Source organism: Macaca mulatta, chromosome 3 (assembly GCF_049350105.2).
Source record: "Macaca mulatta isolate MMU2019108-1 chromosome 3, T2T-MMU8v2.0, whole genome shotgun sequence".
Taxonomy (NCBI): domain Eukaryota; kingdom Metazoa; phylum Chordata; class Mammalia; order Primates; family Cercopithecidae; genus Macaca; species Macaca mulatta.
The window spans coordinates 120914384-120937501 of NC_133408.1; the positions used below are offsets into that span (position 1 = coordinate 120914384).

A 23118-nucleotide genomic window follows, 5' to 3' on the forward strand; every position below is an offset into this window, starting at 1 on the left:
TTAGCCCCAGTAACACTTAATATTTAAAAACTTACATCTAAAGTGGTCTCTGAAGTGACCCTATTTCTCCAACACTTCCTAGTCTACCTTGGAAAGAACAAGGTATGGTATTCCAAATCAGGATGGAATTTGACAGTACAGAAACACTGACATTGTACTAAATGGCTAGTTACATATAATCTTGCATAGACTTTGTATGCAGTAAAATGTTCTCAGGTGATGAGGATGACAAATTAGTATGGAGAAAAACCTTTGAAGACAAATCAGGACATTGGAAAGCAAAAGGTAGAAAGTGAAAATTTTGTATGTTCACCTGAAATGGTACATGTTTTTCTCTTCTGAAGAGAAAAAGTCGTAAGATAGATTCTTCCTCTTGACTTTTCTAGGAAGACGATAATGTCTACGCCAAAAGATTGCTTATCTTAAAATCAAAGTATATGAGGGAAAAGTCTCCTTTAAAAAATACATATCTATACATACACACATAAATATGCACACACACATACATATATATAACAGACAGTAATAAAAAATCTTCTCCAGTGTGGTATAGGGGCTCTTCAATTCTAAAAGTAAAAATCTATAATTTTAAATTAATCTGAAAGAAATCTAAGCACAGCTGAACTTAAAACTATTGTCTGAATCATAGAATTAGTCATTTTATTTTAAAAGTGCACATATTTTATTGAAAGATATCCAATTTCAGCTTTGAAGATATAGGCTCAAAATCTGTTCTTGGCTATTCCAGAAATTTTGCTTGTAGAGTGTTCATAATTTCAACCAAAACTTAGAAAGCTTTTCTAAAGTAGACTTTTCAACCTGCTGAACAGAACTCATGTCTATACTGTGATGTTTATTTCAGCAGCATTTGTCTCTGTGAAGCACATCAAAATCACTCAAACATCAAAACTGCTGATCTGATAGAATGATTTATTTTCCCATTACAGGTAAGTCATGAATGACTTGTTCTGAGGTATGTTTCTGAGCTATGAAGGACACCTATTAGAAAGCTCCACACTTGAAGGTTTCTCTTAAGGTGATAACATTTTATGGCTGGACAGCCTCTGCAGGTACCAGATTCCCTGTTGTATCCAACTGCATACATTTACACGTGCATGCAGACACAGGGCACTCTGCATGGTCCCTAAAAAAACAGGTCAAATAACAGTTAAAAATCCAAATTAGACATACATATATTTATTTATCTTTTTTTTTTTTTTTTTTTTTTTTTTTTTTTTTTTTTTAAAGAGACAGGGTCTCACTATATTGCCCAGGCTGGACTCACACTCCTGGGCTCAAGCCATCCTCCTGCCTCAGCCTCTTGAGTAGCTGGGACTACAGGTGTGCACCACTGTGCCCACTTGTTTACTTATATCTATCTATAATGCAACTTTTCAAAATGGCATTTGGAAAAATGTAGAAACTAAAACCCAGAGGAAAAAAGCATCAAAAGCATCAAATCATAAATTACTGCCAAGCTGAACTTTAGGGAGAAGAAATACATACCTTTTACTTTCTACATATATGGCAAGATATTTCATTTACAGTTGTGAAGGTGACAGGGATGTGCTCAGTTTAAACTGGCTAGTGAGACAAATTGGGTATAAATGCTGTATCAATCAGAAGCACAGGGCCACTGGCACCATTCAAAATAAAATTCAAATATGGTCTTGAGAGTCTCAATTGCATGACTACATAAAAAGCTTACTTAGAAGAGAATTCAGGCAGCAGTATGATATGCTCTTTTATCATTTCATTAGTAATTCAATTGCATGATAAATTACAGCATATTCAGTTGTAAAAACTGTAAACTATCCTCTCCCCAAATAAAGTTAAATAATGTTATCAAACATTTAACTCATACAAAAGATTTAAATTAGTTCTTACACAAGTATTACCTTTATAGTTTAAGGTTATATAGGATATCTAATGATGAAGTGTTCATACCACCTTTGTTAACGTCTGAGTGACAGTAAAAATAAAATTCATACTTTGGCTAAATGTTAACAGATAAACCCAAACTATTTAGAAGCAATCTGTGTTATCCCCCACAAATCCAAGCCTATCAAACAAGAAATGTGCTGATTACCTGAACCAACTAAGCATATGTCCAGCATGTCCACCGTGCCTGCAATTATGACACCATGTAAACCAGTTGTTAAATTGGGCTAATTTTTTGTCCTTGCTCAAGTCCACTTTTTCATCTGATTTGGTTCCTCCTATGACGAAAGAAAACAATCTTCATTAACTGTATCACAATATTTTATTTAAAGTTACTTTCAAAAAGCATTACTAAAACTGTGTTCCAAGTATGAATCACACATCATATTGAAATAGCAATTTTGATGGTAGGTTCTAGTTTAGGTGAAGTGAAACTGAATGACAGGAGCTCCCCTACATTTTTAATAGCCAATATAAATATGGAAAAAAATAAAACCCACTAAGAAACAATCTAAATTTAAAACTTTAGGGAGACCAAATCAGTAGTTTAAAATTCTTCCACAAGGAAAATACCAGGCCCAGTTGGCAAGTGAATTTTACTTAACATTCATGGAACAGGTAGGGCTGGGTGTGGTGGCTCATGCCTGTAATCCCAGCACTTTGGGAGGCTGAGGCGGGCAGACCACTTGAGGCTAGGAGTTCGAGACCAGGCTGGCCAACATGGTGAAACTCCGTCTCTGTTAAAAATACAAAAATTAGTCGGGGGTGGTGACACATGCCTGTAGCCCCAGCTACCGGGGAGGCTGAGGCACAAGAATTGCTTAAACCTGGGGATTGGAGGCTGTAGTGAGCCGAGACCGCACAGCTGCACTCCAGGCTAGGTGATAAAGCAAGACTTCGTCTCAAAAAAAGAAAAAAACAAACAATCAAGGGATAGGTAATTCTCATCTGTATAAGCCCTTTGAAAGAAGAGAAAAAGTGGAAAGTTTCCCAATGCACTTCATGAGACTTGTGTAACTTAAGCAATTGCTTAATTAGACTTAATATTTTTACTTACTTGCTATCTATAAAGACATTATGCATCAATAACTATGTTCAAAATTTTGCTTGGACCATTGCAGGCCACACTTTCATGACCAAAAGGATAATCTTGCAGTCAGGAATAGTTTTTAAAAATATCTGTTTTTGCTAATAATATGAGGTGAAAGGATGTGTAAGTAATTCAATGATTTAAGATGTAAACACAATAAAATTATTCCTGAAAGGGTCACCAACAATAATGAGAGCGTAAAAAGGAAAGGGGGAAGAGATAAATAAAATATAGATCTGATATGGACACTACTTTAAACCTCTATGTAAAGCTCTCATTAGTGCTTGTCACTTTGTTTTTGTAAATTCTAACATAAACAGATAACAGACTGAATCAGAACAAGCATACCCTTATGTTTTTCTGATGAAGCTGGAAGTATTAAGGTCTACCTCACTGCCAAGTATAAAGGCTTAAGATCAAATGACTTCAAATTTTAAAAGATTTATAGTGAATTATGAAGACAAGTGCCACAGAACACTTTAGGGGAAACTAGAGTTTCACTTATGCACTAACTCATAACGTAAGAAGAAAATGAAGGAAACCAGTAGATAATCTAGCTTTTAAAAAATGTGTCATTGTCCAGAAGTTAAGTTCTGTGAGGGCAGGGATTTTTGTTTTCTTTACTGTAACATTTCTAGCACTTGGAACAATAGGTACCAAATAAACATTTGTTGAATAAATAATATTTATGACATTTACAATGATGTTAGAATTGTTTCAATAGATTTCTTATCTTCAAAGCACAACTGAGTATAAAAATATCAAGTCTCAGTTAAATAAGCTTGTAGAAATTTCAGCTATTTGAATCACAAAGCAAGATGGATGGATGCAATCTCTGCAGGCAAAGCACCAGGGAGGTTTAGATACTTGAGCCATTAGCCAGCACTTGATTTCTATTAGATCCTGTTTTATTTTGGAACTAGGACTCTTCTGATTTCACATATCAAAAAAGAGAATTTGCTTCTTTTTCTTTTTTTTAAACTTTTACTTTAGTTTCAGGGGTACATGTGCGGGTTTGTTATACAGGTAAATTGCGTATCATGGGGGTTTTGGTGTACGCATTATTTCATCATCCAGGTAATAAACATAGTACCCGACAGGTAGTTTTTCAGTCCTCCTCCCACCCTCCACCCTCCAGTAAGCCCTGGTGTCTGTTATTCCTTCTTTATGACGATATGTACTCAATGTTTAGCTCCTACTTATAACATGCAGTATTTGGTTTTCTATTCCTGTGTTAGTTTGCTTAGGAAAACAGCCTCCAGCTCCATGCTGCTGCAAAAGACATGGCTGCATAGTATTCCATGGTGTATATGTACCACATTTCTTTATCCAGTCCACCACCGATGGGCACTGAAGTTGATTCCATGATTAAACAGTGCTTATTATTCTCTAACTTAGCTCAGCAATGCCTTTAAAGATCATATTCAGGCTCTTGCTAATTTTTCTACTGTTTCTTAGCAGTTCACTTCCTACGTCCTTTCACAACAATACACTTGCTCTTCCAACACCCCTGTACTTATAATACTTACCAATCTCTTCACCCTAGTTCATGTCTTTTACTCTTGGTCTACAACCTGGAAGGCTTCCCTGCAATCTTCATATATTAAATCTACCAATTTTAAAGACTGGCTTAAATGGTAACTTCCTCCTGAAGCTTTCGATATCCTTCAGATAGAAGTAATATTTCCCACTCTCAAAATTCCTAATTCTTTCCTTATATAATAGTCCTAATTCATGTTGGGGGTTTAGATGTGTTCCAGAATCCAGGATGTTTGGGATTTTAGAAAAAAGGAGCAAATATGTACACCTTGAGGGTAGTCTAAAGCACCCTGTAATCAAACTCGTTAGTATTTCTGCAGTGAAACATGAATATTCACTAATAAATAAGAGAGATAAATATCTTAATAGCCTCACATCAATTCTGAACAGGTTTTGTGGCCAAATGAGATTACTGTAATTTTATTTTTAAAAGGCATTGAACTTTCAGATCTTTTTAGAGACTCTGAAATGACAGATGGAATTGTAGACCAGTATTTATTTTCTAGAAAATATCACTTATTTTATACTCGTTAACTATGCTTATTGTACACCAAAAGCTCCAAGAGGTTCTTTGATTTATTCATCTCAGCACATCAGCCTTATATTCATGTGCCAAGTAAAATCAGTGTTCAAATATGTATTACATATAAAGAAATTATTTCTGAAGCAAATATGGAAAAAATTCTATAACAAATATGGAAAAACGTTAATATTTGATAAACCTGAGTGCTGACTATTCATTATATTAGTCATCATAACAAAGAGTTTGAAATGTTTTAGGATTTTTCTTCAAATTCTAGAAAATTATTTTCTTTTTACCTATTTCAAAAATAGAAAAGATTGAAAAACTGATATTCAGCAAAAAGGAAGAGTGCCCAGGTGTAAGAATGCAAATAATCCTTATAGCTTCCTGAGGCTTGTGGTCCAAAAGATGTGTTCCATTTAATTATTTCTATATATCTCAGTTCGTATACACATATGACTTATTTATGCTATATTTTACCTCCTTGTGCTCTCATTGTTGTAGATATTCCAAATTGTTATTTTCTGTTTATTAGGACTAGAGTAACATAAAAGAGTGATCAGTATGTAATGTATAAAATAAAAATCCTCGATTAAAATTTAAAACTAAAATGTACATTTAAAACATTACGTATTGCCTTCATTTCTTTAAAAAAAGCATCTAGATGGAAAAATAATTGCTAAGCCAATGATACCAGCAAGTCTTTCATAAATGTTAATGTAATGATAAAGCAGACTACTTAAATGAACAAGATACAGAATAGAATTATAAAATGTGTGCACTAGAAAGGATCTCCAGTCCAGAGGAAGGTGCAAGTAACTCTCAATGTCACAGAGTGAATGTCATAGAGCTAGAATTAAAACAGACATTCTCACACTCTAACCAGTTCTTTATTCATTACACCTGTGTGCCAAATACACAAAATGATTTTAATTGAAAATCTTGCCACAGTATCATTTTCAAATTAGGTAAAGAGCTGGAATAATTCCAGCCACCAGGTATAAGATATCTGATTATCTACTATTCCAAAATGTTTTTCCATGTTTACTATAAAGAGTAAAAAATAATCTTAATATTTCTAACCATTACAAAATATAGGCTGGGCATGGTGGCTCATGCCTGTAATCCCAGCACTTTGGGAGGCTGAGGCAGGTGGATCGCTTGAGTTCAGGAGTTCAAGACCAGCCAGGGCAACAGGGCGAAACCCTATGGTCCCAGCTACTTGGGAGGCTGAGGTGGGAGGATCACCTGAGCCCAGGAGACAGGAGGCAGAAGGCAGAGGTTGCTGTGAGCCGAGATCATGCCACTGCATTCTATCCTGGGTGACAGAGTGAGATCCTGTCTCAAAAACAAAATGAAACAAAACAAAAACACTGTGTGTATATATGTATATATTCCAAATTGTTATTTTCTGCTTATTAGGACCAGAGTAACATAAAAGAGTGATCAGTCAGTATGCAATGTATAAAATAAAAATCCTTGATTAAAATTTAAATCAAAACTAAAACGTACATTTAAAACATTATGTATTGCCTTCATTTATATATATATATATATAAATTTACTAGGTAACTGACAAACAGCAGAAGCAGCACCGAAATCTAGCAGTCAAGGGACATGACTTCTAGGCTGATACTTTCTCTATGCATTTTCTTATTTATTATTATTTTTTAATTAAAATTTTTTAAAAATTTAGGACAGAGTCTTGCTCTGTCGCCCAGGCTGGAGTGCAGTGGCACGATCTTGGCTCACTGCAACCTCTGCCGCCCGGGTTCAAGTGATTCTCCTACCTCAGTCTCCCAAGTAGCTGGGACTACAGGTGCGTGCCACCATGCCCAGCTAATTTTCTGTATTTTTAGTAGAGACAAGGTTTCACCGTATGAGCCAGGATGGTCTCGATCTTCTGACCTCGTGATCCACCGGCCTCAGCCACCCAAAATGTTGGGATTACAGGCGTGAGCCACCACACCCGGCCAAAAAAATTTTTTATAGAGATGGGGTCTCACTATTTTGCCCAGGCTGGTCTCAAACTCCCAGGCTCAAGTAATCCTTCTGCCCTGGCCTCTCAAAGAGCTGGGATTACAGGCATAAGCCACTGCACCTGACCCTTCTCTTATGTATTTTACAGGTAGGTTTTGAAGATGAATGAAGAAGAAATGTCAAAGTGCTTTAATGATGTCAAAAGATCCTTAGAAATACAAAGTATCTGTTATTAGGTGCAGGTATACTGAGTTTTAGATAATCAAATTTGAACGAACTCCCCTTAGTGAAAACAGTGATAAGAAAATGGTAATATTTTAAGATTATTTCATATTTAAGTTTTTCTCACAAACTTTAAATTGGTCAGAACTTGTGAAATTACCTGAAGTATCAATAGATATAGATTTTACTTTTAATTTACATAGTTCATAAATTATAGGAACATAAAAGCTTTCAAGCTAGTAAACTGCCCTTTCTTAGAAATAATAACAAACTCTAGCTAGTTTGTATTTTATTTGCAACATTAACTCAATTATGTAAGAATCATTTCAGCTCATAAAGTATTTTGTAAAATTATGTCATACCAGGACAGCTAGAAACTGGTGTTCCCATATTAATGAGACAAAGCGCACATCGAGGAAGGGGTTTTCGACAGCCAGGACAACTTGTGACTTTAGATTTTGTTGGTGAGCCACTCACACCATACTGACTAAAACCTCTGCCCTGATGAGGCACAGTTGAACAGCTGTAGGAGATTGACTTGCCACAGAAATTGCAACTCACAAAAACCTACAAAACAAATGAAAGAAAAAATAAATGTAATGCAAACCATAATGGAATGCTAAATAACTTAGTTTGCTCCTAACAAATTATTTTTAAATACTTCTAAAAAACTTTATTTTATATTTCAAAATTTATCTGCTAAGGTTGGCTAGCTCTCATTTAAAATTTGTACTTAGCAATTACATTTTTTGGATACTTCCTTTTTAATTATATTCTTACTAATATCACTGAAATTGGTGGAAGAACTCAAACTTTAGACTCCAACATTTTAGAAATAAGTGACTTCAGAATTCACACTGGGACATTACAACATATTCCAGTATGACTTCTAAACCACAGTTCAGTGATGTAATGTTGTGAACAAAATTTTCTTATAAAGAAAACGCTCTTCCTAAGACAAAAAGGAGTTAACAATCTTATAATGGTAAATAGTTAAATTTTTAGAATAATAGCAATAGAAACTGTTCGTTTTGTTTTACAGTAAATTGCTAGGCTCTTAATCACTTATCATATAGATTAGTAACATGTACTACCATGTAATGCTATTTTATAAACACTCTGGTTTTAATATAAGCACTTTCTCAAGTTCCTAAAATAAGAAAATAGCACCATCCAGTGCCCATATTGAGGATAACATAATATTTGATATCTGAAGTAAGATACAGCGATTTAATGTGATATACCTTATGTGACAATAATCTTTTATTAAACTAATGCTAAAAAAAAATTTCCATGTGTAATTAAACATACAGATATAGGTAATACTGCTAAAGTCTAGAAAAACCCAAATCCTGCCTTACTGCACATAAATAATGCCAAAAAACTTAATACACAAGTGGAATTTATAAGATAATATAATAGTTTAGAATCTGAAAGGGCTGGAAATATACTGGAAAACTTCAGGCCTGCTGTGGTTTGTTCTATCTCAGACTAAAGCTCAAGCCACTGAGATGACTGTTAGCAAGAAGCAGGACCAAAGGACAGGGAGATCAAGGACAAAGCTCAGTCTAGAAAAGACAAAGACATCAATGGGAACTCAATATAAGCAAAATAATGAGCTAATAATAATTTATTAAATTGAACATCAACATGTTACAATTTGATTTTCTCCAAAACAATGTACTTACCTGTGCTAAAGGTTTGGAACTGGGATCCAGCTTACTCCTGTGAATATCAAATTCAGCTCGTTTATGCCAAAATCTCCAGGCATCTAATAAATTTCTATAATTCTCAATCCAGTACTGAACCCTTTCATCCTTAAGAACATCTAAAGGTGAACCCTAAAATGAAAACATGAATTACTTCAATTATTTAAAATCTCCTGGCTAGGCCAGAGACTTCTGGGTAGCATATAAGTATGAGTAACAGAAGAAATAGGCTTTTTTTTTTTTTTTTTTTTTTTTTTTGCCAAAAGCTGGCTCCTAATGAGAATAAAGACAAAATTTATGGAAGCTCCATTAATTTATCTCAAGCTGGGTTCCACTAATGACATAAATATATACTTTATATATCATACCTGGCCAGGGAAGTGTAATTTTCTACCTTTTAGTTAAGTTTAAGAAAACAGAACTTCGTGGTTGAATGTTGTAAACAGTGATATGAATACCCTTTGTCCCAGCAATTAAAAACCTCTGGGTTCACAAACTCTGTTTACTATCAAATACAAATGTAATACAGGCTGGGAATGATGGCTCATGCCTGTAATCTCAGCACTTTGGGAGGCCGAGGTAGACAGGTCACTTGAGGTCAGGAGTTCGAGACCAGCCTGACCAACATGGTGAAACCCTGTCTCTAGTAAAAATACAAAAATTAGCCAGGTGTGGTGGCAGGTGCCTATAATCCTAGTTACTCGGGAGGCTGACGCCTGAACCGGGAGGCGGAGGTTGCAGTGAGCCGAGATTGCGCCACTGCACTGCAGCCTGGGTGACAGAGTGAGACTCCATCTTAAAAAAAATAAATAAATAAAAGTCCAAATGCACACCAAAATTGCTTGGTCACATCTGAACTAACAGTTAGCTTGGTCCTTCCTATCTAGCAATGCATGGTAAACTAAGATGCTGCTTTTATATACTTATTTATCCGTAAGTTAAACCCGTCTATTCTTACTCTTGCCTTCCATTAAAACATACATTTCTTGCCTTAAAAATAATAAAACAACAAGAAAAAGCAAAACCAAACCAAATACCTTCTTAGTTCTTTTGCTCCTAGCCACAGTTAAAAGCAACACCTTGTTTTAGTTAAATTTACTTTAGAGTTCTTCTCATTAAGAACTTCAAGTTCTTGCCAGTAAGAATTTTCCTAAAGTTGTATTTTCCCTGGCAGCTGTGACATTCCACATTTCATCTATGCTCGCTTTAGGTTTTCTTTTCTTTTCTTCTTTTTTTTGGAGATAGAGTCTCACTCTGTTGGCCAGGCTGGAGTGCAGTGGCACGATCTCGGCTCACTGCAACCTCTGCCTCCCGGGCTCAAGCAATTCTCCTGCCTCAGCCCCGCGAGTAGCTGGGATTACAGGGGTGTGCCACCATGCCCAGCTAATTTTTGTAGTTTTAGTAGAAACGGGGTTTCACCATGTTGGCCAGGCTGGTCTTGAACTCCTGACCTCAGGTAATCTGCCCGCCTCGGCCTCCCAAAGTGCTGGGATTACAGGCGTGAGCCACCGTGCCCGGCCGCTTTAGGTTTTCTTAGAAGACTTTCAGCCCTGTTGAGGATATCTTCCTTAACTTTACATAATGCAGAAAGGAGAGAAAGTCTCTACTTCCAATGAAGCTTTGGCATCAATCTGAAGGTCAGTTTTCTCAGTCCTACTCGGGGGCCAATAGAAAATACAATTTCAGAGAGAACCTGGCATATATCTTACTTATAAAAAAAAAAAAAGAACAAATATCATAACAGCTAATATAATCTTTAGACATCGAATCAAAAACTGAAGTAACATATCTTTCATCTATTAAATTCGGTGTTAATTACCAGAGTTAAATTTAGCTAAAAGAACAAGTGAAACACATAGCTTACAATTTCATTTCTTAAAAAAGTAGAGGTCTACTTTAGCCCTAATTACGACCGACTAGGCGGAACTAAGTACCAAAGTAGCATATAATCCCTGATTTAAAAAGAAAATTCACAGAAAAATAAGATGTTTTCATATCTCATTCTTTCCCCTTATATGGCAGGAAGGAGATAAACTAAGAAAGAATTTGGTCAATACATATACAGTAAGTCTTCTCTAGATCCTCTCCAGTAAAGCCTAAACATGATCTGTAAAGAAAACCACAACATGATCTGTAAAGAAAACAGTTCAGGCCGGGCGTGGTGGCTCACGCCTGTAATTCCAGCACTTCGGGAGGCCAAGACAGGCAGATTGCAAGGACAGGAGATAGAGACCATCCTGGCTAACAAGGTGAAACTCTGTCTCTACTAAAAATACAAAAATTAGCCAGGCTGGTGGTGGGTGCCTATAGTCCCAGCTACTCAGGAGGCTGAGGCAGGAGAATGGCATGAACCCAGGAGGCGGAGCTTACAGTGAGCGGAGACTGCACCACTGCACTCCAGCCTGGGCAACAGAGTGAGACTCTAAAAAAACAAAAAAAAAACAAAAAAAACAGTTCAGAGGTTGAGTCTGACCAAATTAGAAGGGCTTGGGAAAATAGTGTTTTGATTAGTAAAGAGATAAGGAATCTGATCTGAGAAATGTAAACCAGGGGGCTCCAACCCCCAATATACCCCCAGGTCCGTAGCCTGGTACAAACTGGGTCATACAGCAGGAGGTGAGTGGCAGGGCAATGATTTAAAGCTTCATCTGTATTTACGGCTGCTCCCCATCCCTCACGTTACTGCCTGAGCTCTGCAGTGGCGGCATTAGATTCTCATAGGAGAGAGAACCCTACTGTGAACTGCACATGTGAGGGATCTAGGCTGCATACTCCTTATGAGAATCTAAATGCCTCATGATCTGTCAGTGTCTCACATCATCCCCAGATGGGACCATCTAGTTGCAGGAAAATAACCTCAGGGCTCCCACTCATTCTACATTATGGTGAGTTCTAGAATTATTTCATTATGTGTAATAATAATAGAAATAAACTGCCCAATAAATACAATGTGCTGGAATCATCCCTAAACCAACCCCCTGGTGCTATAAAGTCCCTAGTGCAAAAAGGTTGGGGACTGCTGATGTAAACTATAACAAAGTTAAGATTCTGAAACTGAAAAGCACAATAACTGAAATAAACAATTCCCTGGGAAGTTTAACAGCAAATGGAGACGATGGAAGAGTCTATAAGTCAACAGAAATCAACAAATCTGGGCCGGGCACGGTGGCTCACGCCTGTAATCCCAGTACTTTGGGAGGCCACGGCGGGCAGATCACTTGAGTACAGGCATTTAAGACCAGCATGGCCAACATAGTGAAACCATGTCTCTACTAAAAAACCAAAAAATTAGCCAGGTGTGGTGGCACATGCCTGTAATACCAGCTACTCGGGAGGCTGAGGCATGAGAATCACTTGAATGCTTGAACCTAGGAGGTTGCAGTGAGCCAAGATTGTGCCACTGCACTCCTGCTTGCATGACACAGCGAGACTCTGTCTTAAAACAAAAAACAAACAAACAAAAAAATTAACCAATTTGAAGAATAGTGGGAAAAAAAAATAGAAGGAAAAAGAATAGAGCCCTAGGCACCTACGAACACTATGCAGTGGTTTAATACATATGTAATAAGAATCCTAGAAGAAAAATAGAGTAAGATTGAGACAGAAAAAAAATATTTAAAGAAAGAATATCCCCAAACTTCCCAAGTCTGATGAAAAACAGACTTGCAGATCCAAGAAGCTCAGTGAACCACAAGCAGGATAAAATGAACCACAACCAGGCACATTAAGGTCATACTACTGAAAAATCAAAGGTAAAGAAAAAATCTTGGAGGAAACCCAAAAAGATTGTCCTATATATAAATAATAGAAAACATTTTATTGATGGTTGCAAGGAAAACAAATTTACTTAAACATTAAAAATCAGAATTTAGGCTGGGCATGGTGGCTCATGCCTGTAATACTAACATTTTCAGAGGCCGAGGTGGGCAGATTGCTTGCAGTCAGGAGTTTGAGACCAGCCTGGGCAACATGGTGAAACCCCATTTCTGTCAAAAATACAAAAAATTAGCCAGAAGTGGTGGCGTGAACCTGTGGTCCAGCTCCTTGGGAGGCTGAGGTGGGAGAACTGCTTGAGCCAGGAGGCTGCAATAAGCTGAAATCCACCCCAGCCTGAGTGATACGGTGAGACCCTGTCTCAAAAAAAAAAAAAAAAAAAGAAAGAAAGAAAGAAAAGAAACCCAACAAAAAATGAAACATCACAGACAGGGAAACAAGTATAAAAATAGCTGATTCTCATCAGAAACAACAGAGGCCAGAAGAGAGTGAAACTACATCTTTAAAGTGTTAAAAGAAAAAATAAGGGTGAAATAGACATTTTCAGTTAAAATTTGAGAGAATCTTGTCACCTACAACACAAGGAATGCTATAGGATTTACAGAAAGGAAAAAGAATGCCAGGAATGATAAATAAGTGAATAAACATAAAAGCCCATGATTTCTTTTCATAATTTACATAAATGACAAATAACTGTTAAAAAAAACACTGTAAGTTAGAGTATATAATATCTGTAAAAGTAAAATATATGACAACAGGACAAAGGAATGGATGTGTAAATGAAGTCACACTGTTGTGACATTTGTGAAGCATGAAGTAAAACCCGGAAAGTATCAGAGTGACATAAGAAAGGGTAAAGTAGAAAGAAAGCATGATGTGTCGGGTGAGAAATGTGAAGCACGAGGGGGTAAAATGTTGACTTTGATGAGTTGAGGATGCACATTGTTAGATCTACAGCAACATCTTTTAAAAAAGATAATGAAAAGAGATATAGCTAAAAAGCCAATAGAGGCAATAAAATGAAACATGGAAATATTAACCCAAAATAAGGTAGGAAAGGAACATAGGAACAAAAGGAAAAAGGAAAAACAAAATGGAAAACAAATAGCAAGATGGTAGACTTAACCATGACCATATAAATGTAAGGAAACACTCCAATTAAAGGCAGCGATTATCAGACTGAATTTTAAAAAAGCAAGATCTGTATTGTCTGCATTTTAAATATATTTTATAAACCTCGCTAAGAAGTTACTAACCCATTTGCACTCTGTAGCCATCTGTAGCCATATATATACAGTTTAATTTAAATGACATAATTTTATTTCAGCAAGAAAAAATGTCATAGAATGGTACTTTTTCTTCCATGGGCAGTGGCTTTATACACTAGGTAAGTTTACTTTGTGGTCTGTGGGCTAGTATCTCTACATATGCACAAGAAGGTGGAATGGGAGAGGGGGCATTTTCCTGTGTTGACTCAGAACACGGTGTGCTACCATACTGTGATAGGAGGATGAGGGCAGGAAAGAGGAAGGTACCAACACCATGTAAGGATAAGATCAGCTGAAGGGCTACGGGAAATCTCAGGAGAATACTCTAAATTTTACCATATTTCCAGCAAAAGTAAAGTAGACAGCAACCTATGCCTGGAATCTGTTTTTAGTCACTGGACAGTAAAAACTGAGAAAATATACATAAATTGGTTACTCCAAATCACCCCCACTGATAATAAAAAGAGAAAATGAAAGCCGAGAGCTGTGGTATAACTAGACTTCGGCACTTCAAGTAAGACTATAGTCCAGATCAGGAAAAGGCAATCTTTCTTGTAGAAGATACAGTTATGTCAACAATTGGAGAAACTGAAGAGAGGTTTCTCTACTCCATTTGCACTTTACATAAATTCAGATGCAGTCAAGACTGGCCTTTCTCAGACTGAAAGGAAAAACTGGATAACTCAATGAAGAGGCTTAGGGACAGTAAGATAAGGCACAAGTCTTCAGCAGATCAACTGATTAGGTGAAAACTAAATGCCTTCTAAAGATCCTAAGCAAACAAAAGTGCATATTTACTTTCATCTGAGGAAAGAAAATATAGAATATTGTTACTTTTTTAAAAGCTGCTGTCAAACTGCACTGACCTGTAACATGCAGTAACTTGCTGTTTGAACATCTCCAGTTCTATCAACATAACTCTCCATTAAGTCCACTCCATCTTTAGTAAGGCCTGTAAGCAAAATTCCTTCCAAATTTCCAGCCTCTTTCATTTCATTGGTCAATTTTTCGATGTATCTATTTAACTGGAAAAGTTAAAGTGATTTTTCTAAAGCAATCTGTTTCACTATGTATTTTGTACTTCAAAACTACTACATTTTGAACAATTTCATTCCTAATGGAAAACATTTTAAAACAAAAGACTTTACTATAAATATGTAACTAAGGAGTCTGCATCTATTACAAATTTCAAAGCAGTATCCATAATCATTTAAAATATTTTAAAAAGGCATTTACTATGTTGATAATTAATCCATAAAAGAACTACAGATGGTTTATTATTTTAAAGAGAATTGCCCTCATTATTCTGCGAAGTTTTTGCTGTCTATCATAGTAGTATGTAACAGAATCACAAAATCTGAGTTGCAAGGGAACTTTAAGACCAAGAATAACCTCCTTTAGGTCTTCCCTGACTTCAACCCACCCCAAACTCTTGCCAAGATTCCTCCATATTCCCCCAGCATTTTTCATTACTATAGTACTCAGCACATAGTATTACTAGTTGTTTACATGCATTTCCCCCTCACTATATACACAATAGGCATTTAGCATTGTTTAATGTATTAAAAATGAGGAACCCTTTCACAGCATCACTAAGAGGTGAGTTTAACATCTTTACCTACTAACTAGTCTTACCCTCCAAAGAAGAAATATACTAAAATATTAAGTCAGTATTCTAAACAAATAAATTTAGTTATGGTAGACATTTTCAAAATATTTTGATCTAATATATTCTTACCATACTTTTTAGAAGAATTTACTTATCAATCTCATATATATATAATTATAAAGACTAATTTCTTACAATAATTGTGACAGTATATATTAATTACTTCAAATGTGGAATCAAATCAGTTTTTACCTGAGTATCACTAAGGAATTTACAAGCAAATGCCACTCTGTCACGTACTGCAACTTTGTTTTCATACTGGAAAGAAGAGAAAAAGCAAGGAGTTACTTCTAGGTGCAGTGAGTTTTAAATTTTTGCAGAGACTAAATGTTTTATATAAGTAAAATGAATATGTTTATTTCCAAATTTATTAGCAAGTTATATTTATCTTGCAGAGCCATTAATTGCCTGAGATGCCTTTCTTGATGTTAACTCTCCGGGAATTCAGCAATAAGGTTTTGTCCTTGCAAAGTAAAAATTTACCTTTTAAACACTGGCCAAATTCAGTTTTTAAAAATCCAGGTCAGTCTTATATAACTCCAATATAAAAGACAAGCAATGATGTACAGTCTATCAAATTTAAGATGCCACATAATCTTTCCATCATAGAAATTAATTTTAGAGAACTAAGGAAACCTTTCCTTGGCTACTAAGTTAATCAGTAAGTCTAAGAAATTCGTGAATTGGCTACACCAGTACACAATTTAGAAAAATACCAATATACGTTTCCAACTACAAAGTGACAAGTTTTAAAACATAAACAGATACACTCTTGTGGCTAAAGTTGTTATATAGGTGGTTTGTGGCAAAGATTTCAGAGGCATTATAACTAAAATTTTTGTAAACTTGTCAATATCATGAAACACTTTTGAAATATATTTACTACAAATGTAGGAAGGTACAATTAATTTTGTGATTTGTAAAAATAATTTAAGGGTGGAAAAAAGATCCAGTTTCCATTGAAGTCATCCTATGAAATTTTTACTTTTTAAACCGTAAAATCACTTCAGTTGATATCTATCTTAGCATACTTGTTCTATGATAAAATATGGTTTTGCCCTAAAGAGAGAACATTTCATATAACTAGATTTAACTCTTAGATTCAGTTGCATATGTTACAAAATTTTGATCTGGAAAGGGTTATAAACATTATTCTGTCCCATTTTACATCTCAGGAAAGTAATACTCAAAAAAGTTAACTGAATGGCTAAGGTAAATGGGGCAGAGCAAAGAGTCAGGCCTGTATTTTCTGACTTCCCAATTCAGTACTTTTCACATTCTTACTATTAACATTTTCTTAACAGAGCAACATTAATTATTTTATATATAAAGCCTAACTAAATACATAAATGAAACAGCTTGGAAATATGAACTTCTTACTCAAGATGACTGTTACCTAATAACTCAAATTTATGTATAAGAAAAGAAGGATACTGGGGCCGGGCGTGGTGGCTCAGACCTGGAACTCTAGCACTTTGGGAGGCCAAAGCAGGTGGATCATTCAAGATCAGGAGTTCGAGACCAGAATTGATATTTCTGGCCAACATGATGAAGCCCCGTCTCTACTAAAAATACAAAAATTAGCCAGCATGGTGGCACATGCCTGCAGTCTCAGCTACTTGGGAGGCTGAGGCACGAGAATCACTTAAACCCAGGAGGTGGAGGTTGCAGTGAGCTGACATTGCGCCACTGCACTCCAGTGTGGGTACAGAGCAAGACTCTGTCTCAACAACAACAAAAAAAAAAAAAAAAAAAGAAAAAAAAGGAAAAGAAAAGTACTTATTATGGGTCACTCAAAATACAGGAATTTAATATTTAAACAATATACATCTTTATCAATTCAAAAGTTAACAATCCACTCGTTTATCTAGTCTCTATCATTCTCTAACACTTCCTGAAAGTATTATTTTATCTCTTCAAGATACATTTAAAGTCTTGTTTAAAAAAAAAGGTTACAGTTAAAAAATAAACAGTCTTAACATTATATATATTATTTTGAAGTAGTCAGAAAAGTTCAATAGTAATTTATTAAAAGTAATAAAATACATAAAGTGCAAAATACACATTTATTAAACATTTCATTAATCTGCTCAAATAAAATACTTATTTTTACAAATTCTTAGGGACTAATACTTAAATCACTTATCCAAGCAATGTATAATTGATAAGAAATGGTATAGTAGCAGACACAGAAATGAATTTCAGTGTAGAAAGCTCTTCCCATTGTTAGAAAGAAGCCAAGCAGCGCAAAGAAAGTTGTAGTACTATTGTTTAGCTTAAAACCCAACAGCTAAAACTGATAAGCAAATCTCACTTCATTCTTTCTTTCCCCATTCTGTGATAAAGAACCTATTTGATAGTGTTATGATCACAGGTGGCTAAAACAGAGGAGAAAAAGAATAACACAAAGACCAAATAAAAAGCTGAAATAGTCCACTGTAAGTACTGTTATCATTCCCAACAGGAACCACAAAGACTGAGACAAGATGTATGGCCACCTCCACCATAACTGATCAATAATCATGAGTTGTTTTACTTAACTAAACACACACACATGCACATGTGCATGTGTGCACAGTGTATTTAAATAGCGAATATATTTTTATGTTTACATAGCTGTAGATTTCTACAGCTCAGTTCTTAAGCTAAAGGATAAAATATTCCTTCTATATCTGTAAATTGTATTATTAAAACCATAAAAATCAAATCCAGTTGGATATCAATTAACTAACTCCAGGATGGGAATCACACTCAAGAAGAGCTGCTCAAAAAACAAAGCCCAAGATGCCTTATTTTAAATAACGTATGCATCAAAATATAGTATTTTATGCAACAGACATTTGAAAATTTTAACAGTTAGATAAAAACTCCTATCTTAATCCAAAGGAAGATCTCAAAGAACAAGTTAGCTTACCAAAACTCCATCATAAGATCCTGTTTCACTTGTCAGAAATGCAAACATGACACACAAATAAGGGTTGTTTAGCTGTAATCGCAGTGTGCTACACATTTCTCTCCAAAGGGAGTTCTTCTCATCCGTATAACCCGATAAAGCCATTGCTACCACATTGAGATTCAGATCTCCTGCATATTAAAAACAGCCAGCTAATCAAAGTGATCAAAAGCTTACTATCTCTTCTACATTTCTTAAACCATAAATAGAAATCAGAGGGTGACTTTTACCCTCAGAAAAATGAGCTCATAGAATAAGGGTTTTGGGCTGCTCTGCCTATGGAGTAGCCATTCTTTTATTCCTTTACTTTCTTAATAAACTTGCACCTTACCCTAAAAAAACAGAACAAAACAAAACAAAAAGGTTTTCGGTTTTGATTCAGACTGGAAACTTTGGCAAAGACAATAAGCACAACATTTCTATCCTTATAAAACTCATGCCCACGTGTGCAAACTCTATGCAGGAAAGCAGATCTTTTAATTTTCACGTTCTCATTCCAGGCAGGGTCTTATATATGTTATTCCTGTATATGTTCCCATATATGTATGCTATTGCTTGCTAAATGAAGAAAAGTCATCCTACCAGAATCACTGTCAACTTTAACAAGTTTATTAATGCAAAAGTATTTCAAAAACACTTATAGTGAATATTATTGCATCTCAAGACTGCAATACTCAAAATCATTTTATTTTCCTATTCCAAAATATATAATGCAGATACTTACATATATAAGTGTCAATGCAAAGTGCAGAAAGTAGTATTTCAACACTTCAATTACAGTATTACACTTACAGTTTTTCCAGGACAAAATAAACTATAAGAATTACCACAGAACTGCATTAAGAGCCATTTGCAACAAAGCATTTATTACCAATAGTCTTTTAAACATTTGTTCTTAGCAGTTTAGATGCATGCTGATAAGCTGCTAACTTTGCCTTCAGCAGTATGGCTGCCTAGTCTTCTAACCTAAGTTCAGTTTCAAAAGAGAAAACTAAATTTTCCTTTAACTTTCACTCAAGTATTTTCTACACTTATTATATAAGTTTTCTTATTCTATTTCTTGATTCTAATCTTTTTCTTTCTTTTCCAAATAAAGCAGTGTTTCCCACTTTATGTTCTTTACAGCTTTATATTCCTCATTTCTATAAACATTTTCCCAAGTTACTTTGTGCTTGCTTCCTTTGCCTAATATATTAGATTTAAGGTCTTTTAAATAAAAAATAAAAATAGCAAAGAAGTATCTTTAGATTTTGTATAGAACAATTTACTTCTAAATGGAAAAGAATGTTTGACTCACAGAAGTCTTCTCTTCAGTCTTTAAAATCACTGGAAAGATACAATTTCCCTATTGTTAGTATGGGTGTTTAAATCGACTAAGAAATTTCCCAGGTACACAAGATAAGGAAAGTTATCACCCTTTCAAGTTATAGCAAAATTATAATGAGAAATGGCTTTAAATACCAATTCTTTTTTCCATCATCACATATTTTCTATTGCCGTCTTAAATGAGGAGGACTTTTGTTAGAGCAAAGGTGAAAGAAAACATGCCAATCTGAGCAAAACATTAACTTTTTTAACTTTTAGACTGCAAAAAAATATATTACAGTGAATTTCATATTTTTCTCTATGCTACAGCTGAACCATAAAGGTTTCAAAATGGACCAGCAAGTAAGTATTCAGTATTCTGAATATTCAGAAATGATTTTTTAGGTGTACTAAAGACCAATAGCTATATATATTTTAGTTATTTCCAAGTGAAATATTCCTGATAAGAAAAAAAACCCTGAGGTTTTGGATTAGGATTTGTTTTTCTGAGGATCCTCTGGCAAAATGCCAGAGTAAAAAAACCTTATCTTGTTTCTTTCTTTTTAAAAAATACTAAATGAAAACTATATTTTAATCGCCAGACTCAAGAAGCATTTTTGAAGATCAAAGTATGCTTTTTATAAGAATTTGCATTAGCCTAAATAAAAGTGTCATTCAGAGTTTCTTAAAGGTCAAACAATAACCATCCAAAAGAAAGTATAAACTAGAACACACTCAAATATGGATCATAAAAATACTTGTAGGCTAAAGAAGTCCTAATCTTTAAGAAGAAATATTTTTAAAAATGTATGTGAACTATCTTTAAAAGAGAAAACATTGAAAATGGACACACTTGAGCACTCCTTATAATATTATACTGACATTTAAGACACATCTTTGTTTTTACAGACCTAAACCAAGGCAGAAGAGGTGAGTTAAGTATTTACTGTTATAGACAGACTACTGTGCTAATTTTCTCTTCCAACAAAAATTAAATGAAAATTTTAAGCGATTAGATACTTGAAAATTATTAGCCTCTTTTCTTTAAAAGACTCTATGAACTGCTAACATCTTAGATTATAACTAATATCTCAGTTTATAACCTAATACCTTTTTCAGAAGACGCCCCTTCATTCAGGATTTGGATTGCTCGGCGAATATCCAAGTTGAACAATGCCACAGCAGCAGCTCTCTCCCATTCCCCTTCTTGTACAAGGGAGTTCAAAAATGGCCCCACGTCTACATCCGTTCCTTTCTTTATCCACCCACAAAGCTGTAAAGCTAAGATTCTCTCTTCATTTAAATTTTGAGTATCACTTTGCTTATCCAATCCACTCCAATTATGTCTGCTGCTTTCCACCATTCCTAAAAACACAAAACATTTTTATATTGTTTTATTTCAAAATATATTTGGAAAATAAGTCAGTTTTACAGAGAACTATATTAACACATTTAGAATATTTAACTTCTCGGCTATAATTTTACGATAGTGTAAATACGAAATATGCCACAAATAAAACATATTTTGCATGTTTCTAAGTACAATAGCTCCTTGAGTTACCAAAGAACTACTGAAATAAGAGCAAATGCTCAGATGGACTGAGTTACTGCTTCAGAGAAAGCTGCCTGGCCACCTAATCTGAAATAGATATACCTGTTATTATCTAACTCACCACCCATTGTTTCCTCTATTTCCTTTAGCACTTAACATGTGCTCCCATTTAGTTATTAATTTAATTTTCAGTCTTAATCTCTTCTCCCACTAGCACATAAGCTCCAAAAGGCCAGGTGTCTTGTCTGTTTTATTCACAAGGTATCCCTACTGTCTGAAATCCAGTAAAAGTGCTCTTGCTTTCTTCCTTCTCTCTCTGTACATTAAAAAACAAGATTACAGACTTCAAAGTACTTTGAAAGTTTAAGGTAAGTAATAACTTTAAAACACAATGGAACTAACTCGAAGGCTATTTTTCCCCTTACTAAATCAGAAAACTTCATTTCTCATTCTTTTTTCAGAAAAAACCCTTGCCTTCTTGTAGCATTATTTACATTGCAATCAAGGCAGTTGATCCTAATGACAAGGTAATTTCACTTAGGATGATATTTCGTGCCAAATAAAGTCAAAATGAATAAAGATGACACTTAAAAACTATAATAACAAATTCTTAAATGTTCTAGAAAATTTTATCACCAAAATTGTCATTACATAATTATGTTTTTTAACAAAAAGGATTTTCAGAATAAACTAAATTATGAATTAGGCAACATGAATGTCCAACATTACCAACTTTTATTTTTTGTAGTAATTTACATTTTTAATTTACAGTAATTATACATTTATATATTTATATCTAATACTGCAATTATACATTTGTACATAACTAGATCAACAACAAACAGATAGTTGCTAGAATTCCTCATTAAACTTGTTGGTTGTAGGCAGAACTGTTAAGAAGGGCTGCATTCCTGGCCCGCCCCCCCCACCCAACCACACTCTTGTGTAAACAAACCCCTCCCCTCGCATACAGGTAGAATCTGTAACTTGTCTCCAGATAACAGAATATAGCAGAGGTGAAAGCATTTTGCAGATACAATTAAGGCCCTTACTCAGCTCACTGAGTGAATCAAGGGACGATTATCCTGTGTGGGCCTGACCTGATTAATCAAGTAAGTCCTTTGAAAGACAGTCTAGAGGTAAGAGAGAAGCAGCAGGAGACAGATCTGCTGGTCTTGAAGACGTAAAAGCTGCTATGCTGTGAGAGGGTCTGTGAGAAGGCCATGTGGCAAGGAACTGCAAATAGCCTCTAAGGGGCTGAGAGCAGCCCCTGGCCATTAGCCAGCAAGAAAATGGTTATCTCAGTCCTATAGATGCAAGGAACTGAATTCTGCCAACAACAACTCCATGAACTTGGAAGAGCACTCTGACTTCTAGAAAGAAATACAATTTGGCTGATACCTTCTGCTTAGCCTTTCTGAGACTCTGAACAGAGAACCCAGCTAAGGTGTGCCCAGACTCCTGACCCATGGAAATGATGAGATAGTAAATGAATGAAAATACACTATCCAAAGTTAATTTAACTATAGTCATTCTGGTCAAGAATTTAAAGGTATAAACAAACACAAGCAAAAATAAGAAAATATTAAAAAC

General features: G+C 35.1%; 1 protein-coding gene across 13 annotated transcripts in view; it reads right to left on the reverse strand.

The window, feature by feature from the left end:
• Positions 1-658: 658 nt before the first annotated feature.
• The window catches only part of MIOS (meiosis regulator for oocyte development), a 36861-nt gene continuing 14401 nt past the window's right edge, over positions 659-23118 (reverse strand). For 7 of the 13 annotated variants that reach the window (XM_077994694.1, XM_028844812.2, XM_077994692.1 and 4 more), the window contains 8 exon segments: positions 21084-21338; positions 18630-18799; positions 15908-15973; positions 14913-15071; positions 8984-9136; positions 7658-7862; positions 2090-2219; positions 659-1144 (listed from right to left, as the gene is read on the reverse strand). In XM_077994694.1, the coding sequence (XP_077850820.1) occupies positions 1048-1144; positions 2090-2219; positions 7658-7862; positions 8984-9136; positions 14913-15071; positions 15908-15973; positions 18630-18799; positions 21084-21338 (1235 nt within the window). In that variant the 3' untranslated portion in view covers positions 659-1047. 13 annotated transcript variants of the gene reach the window in all.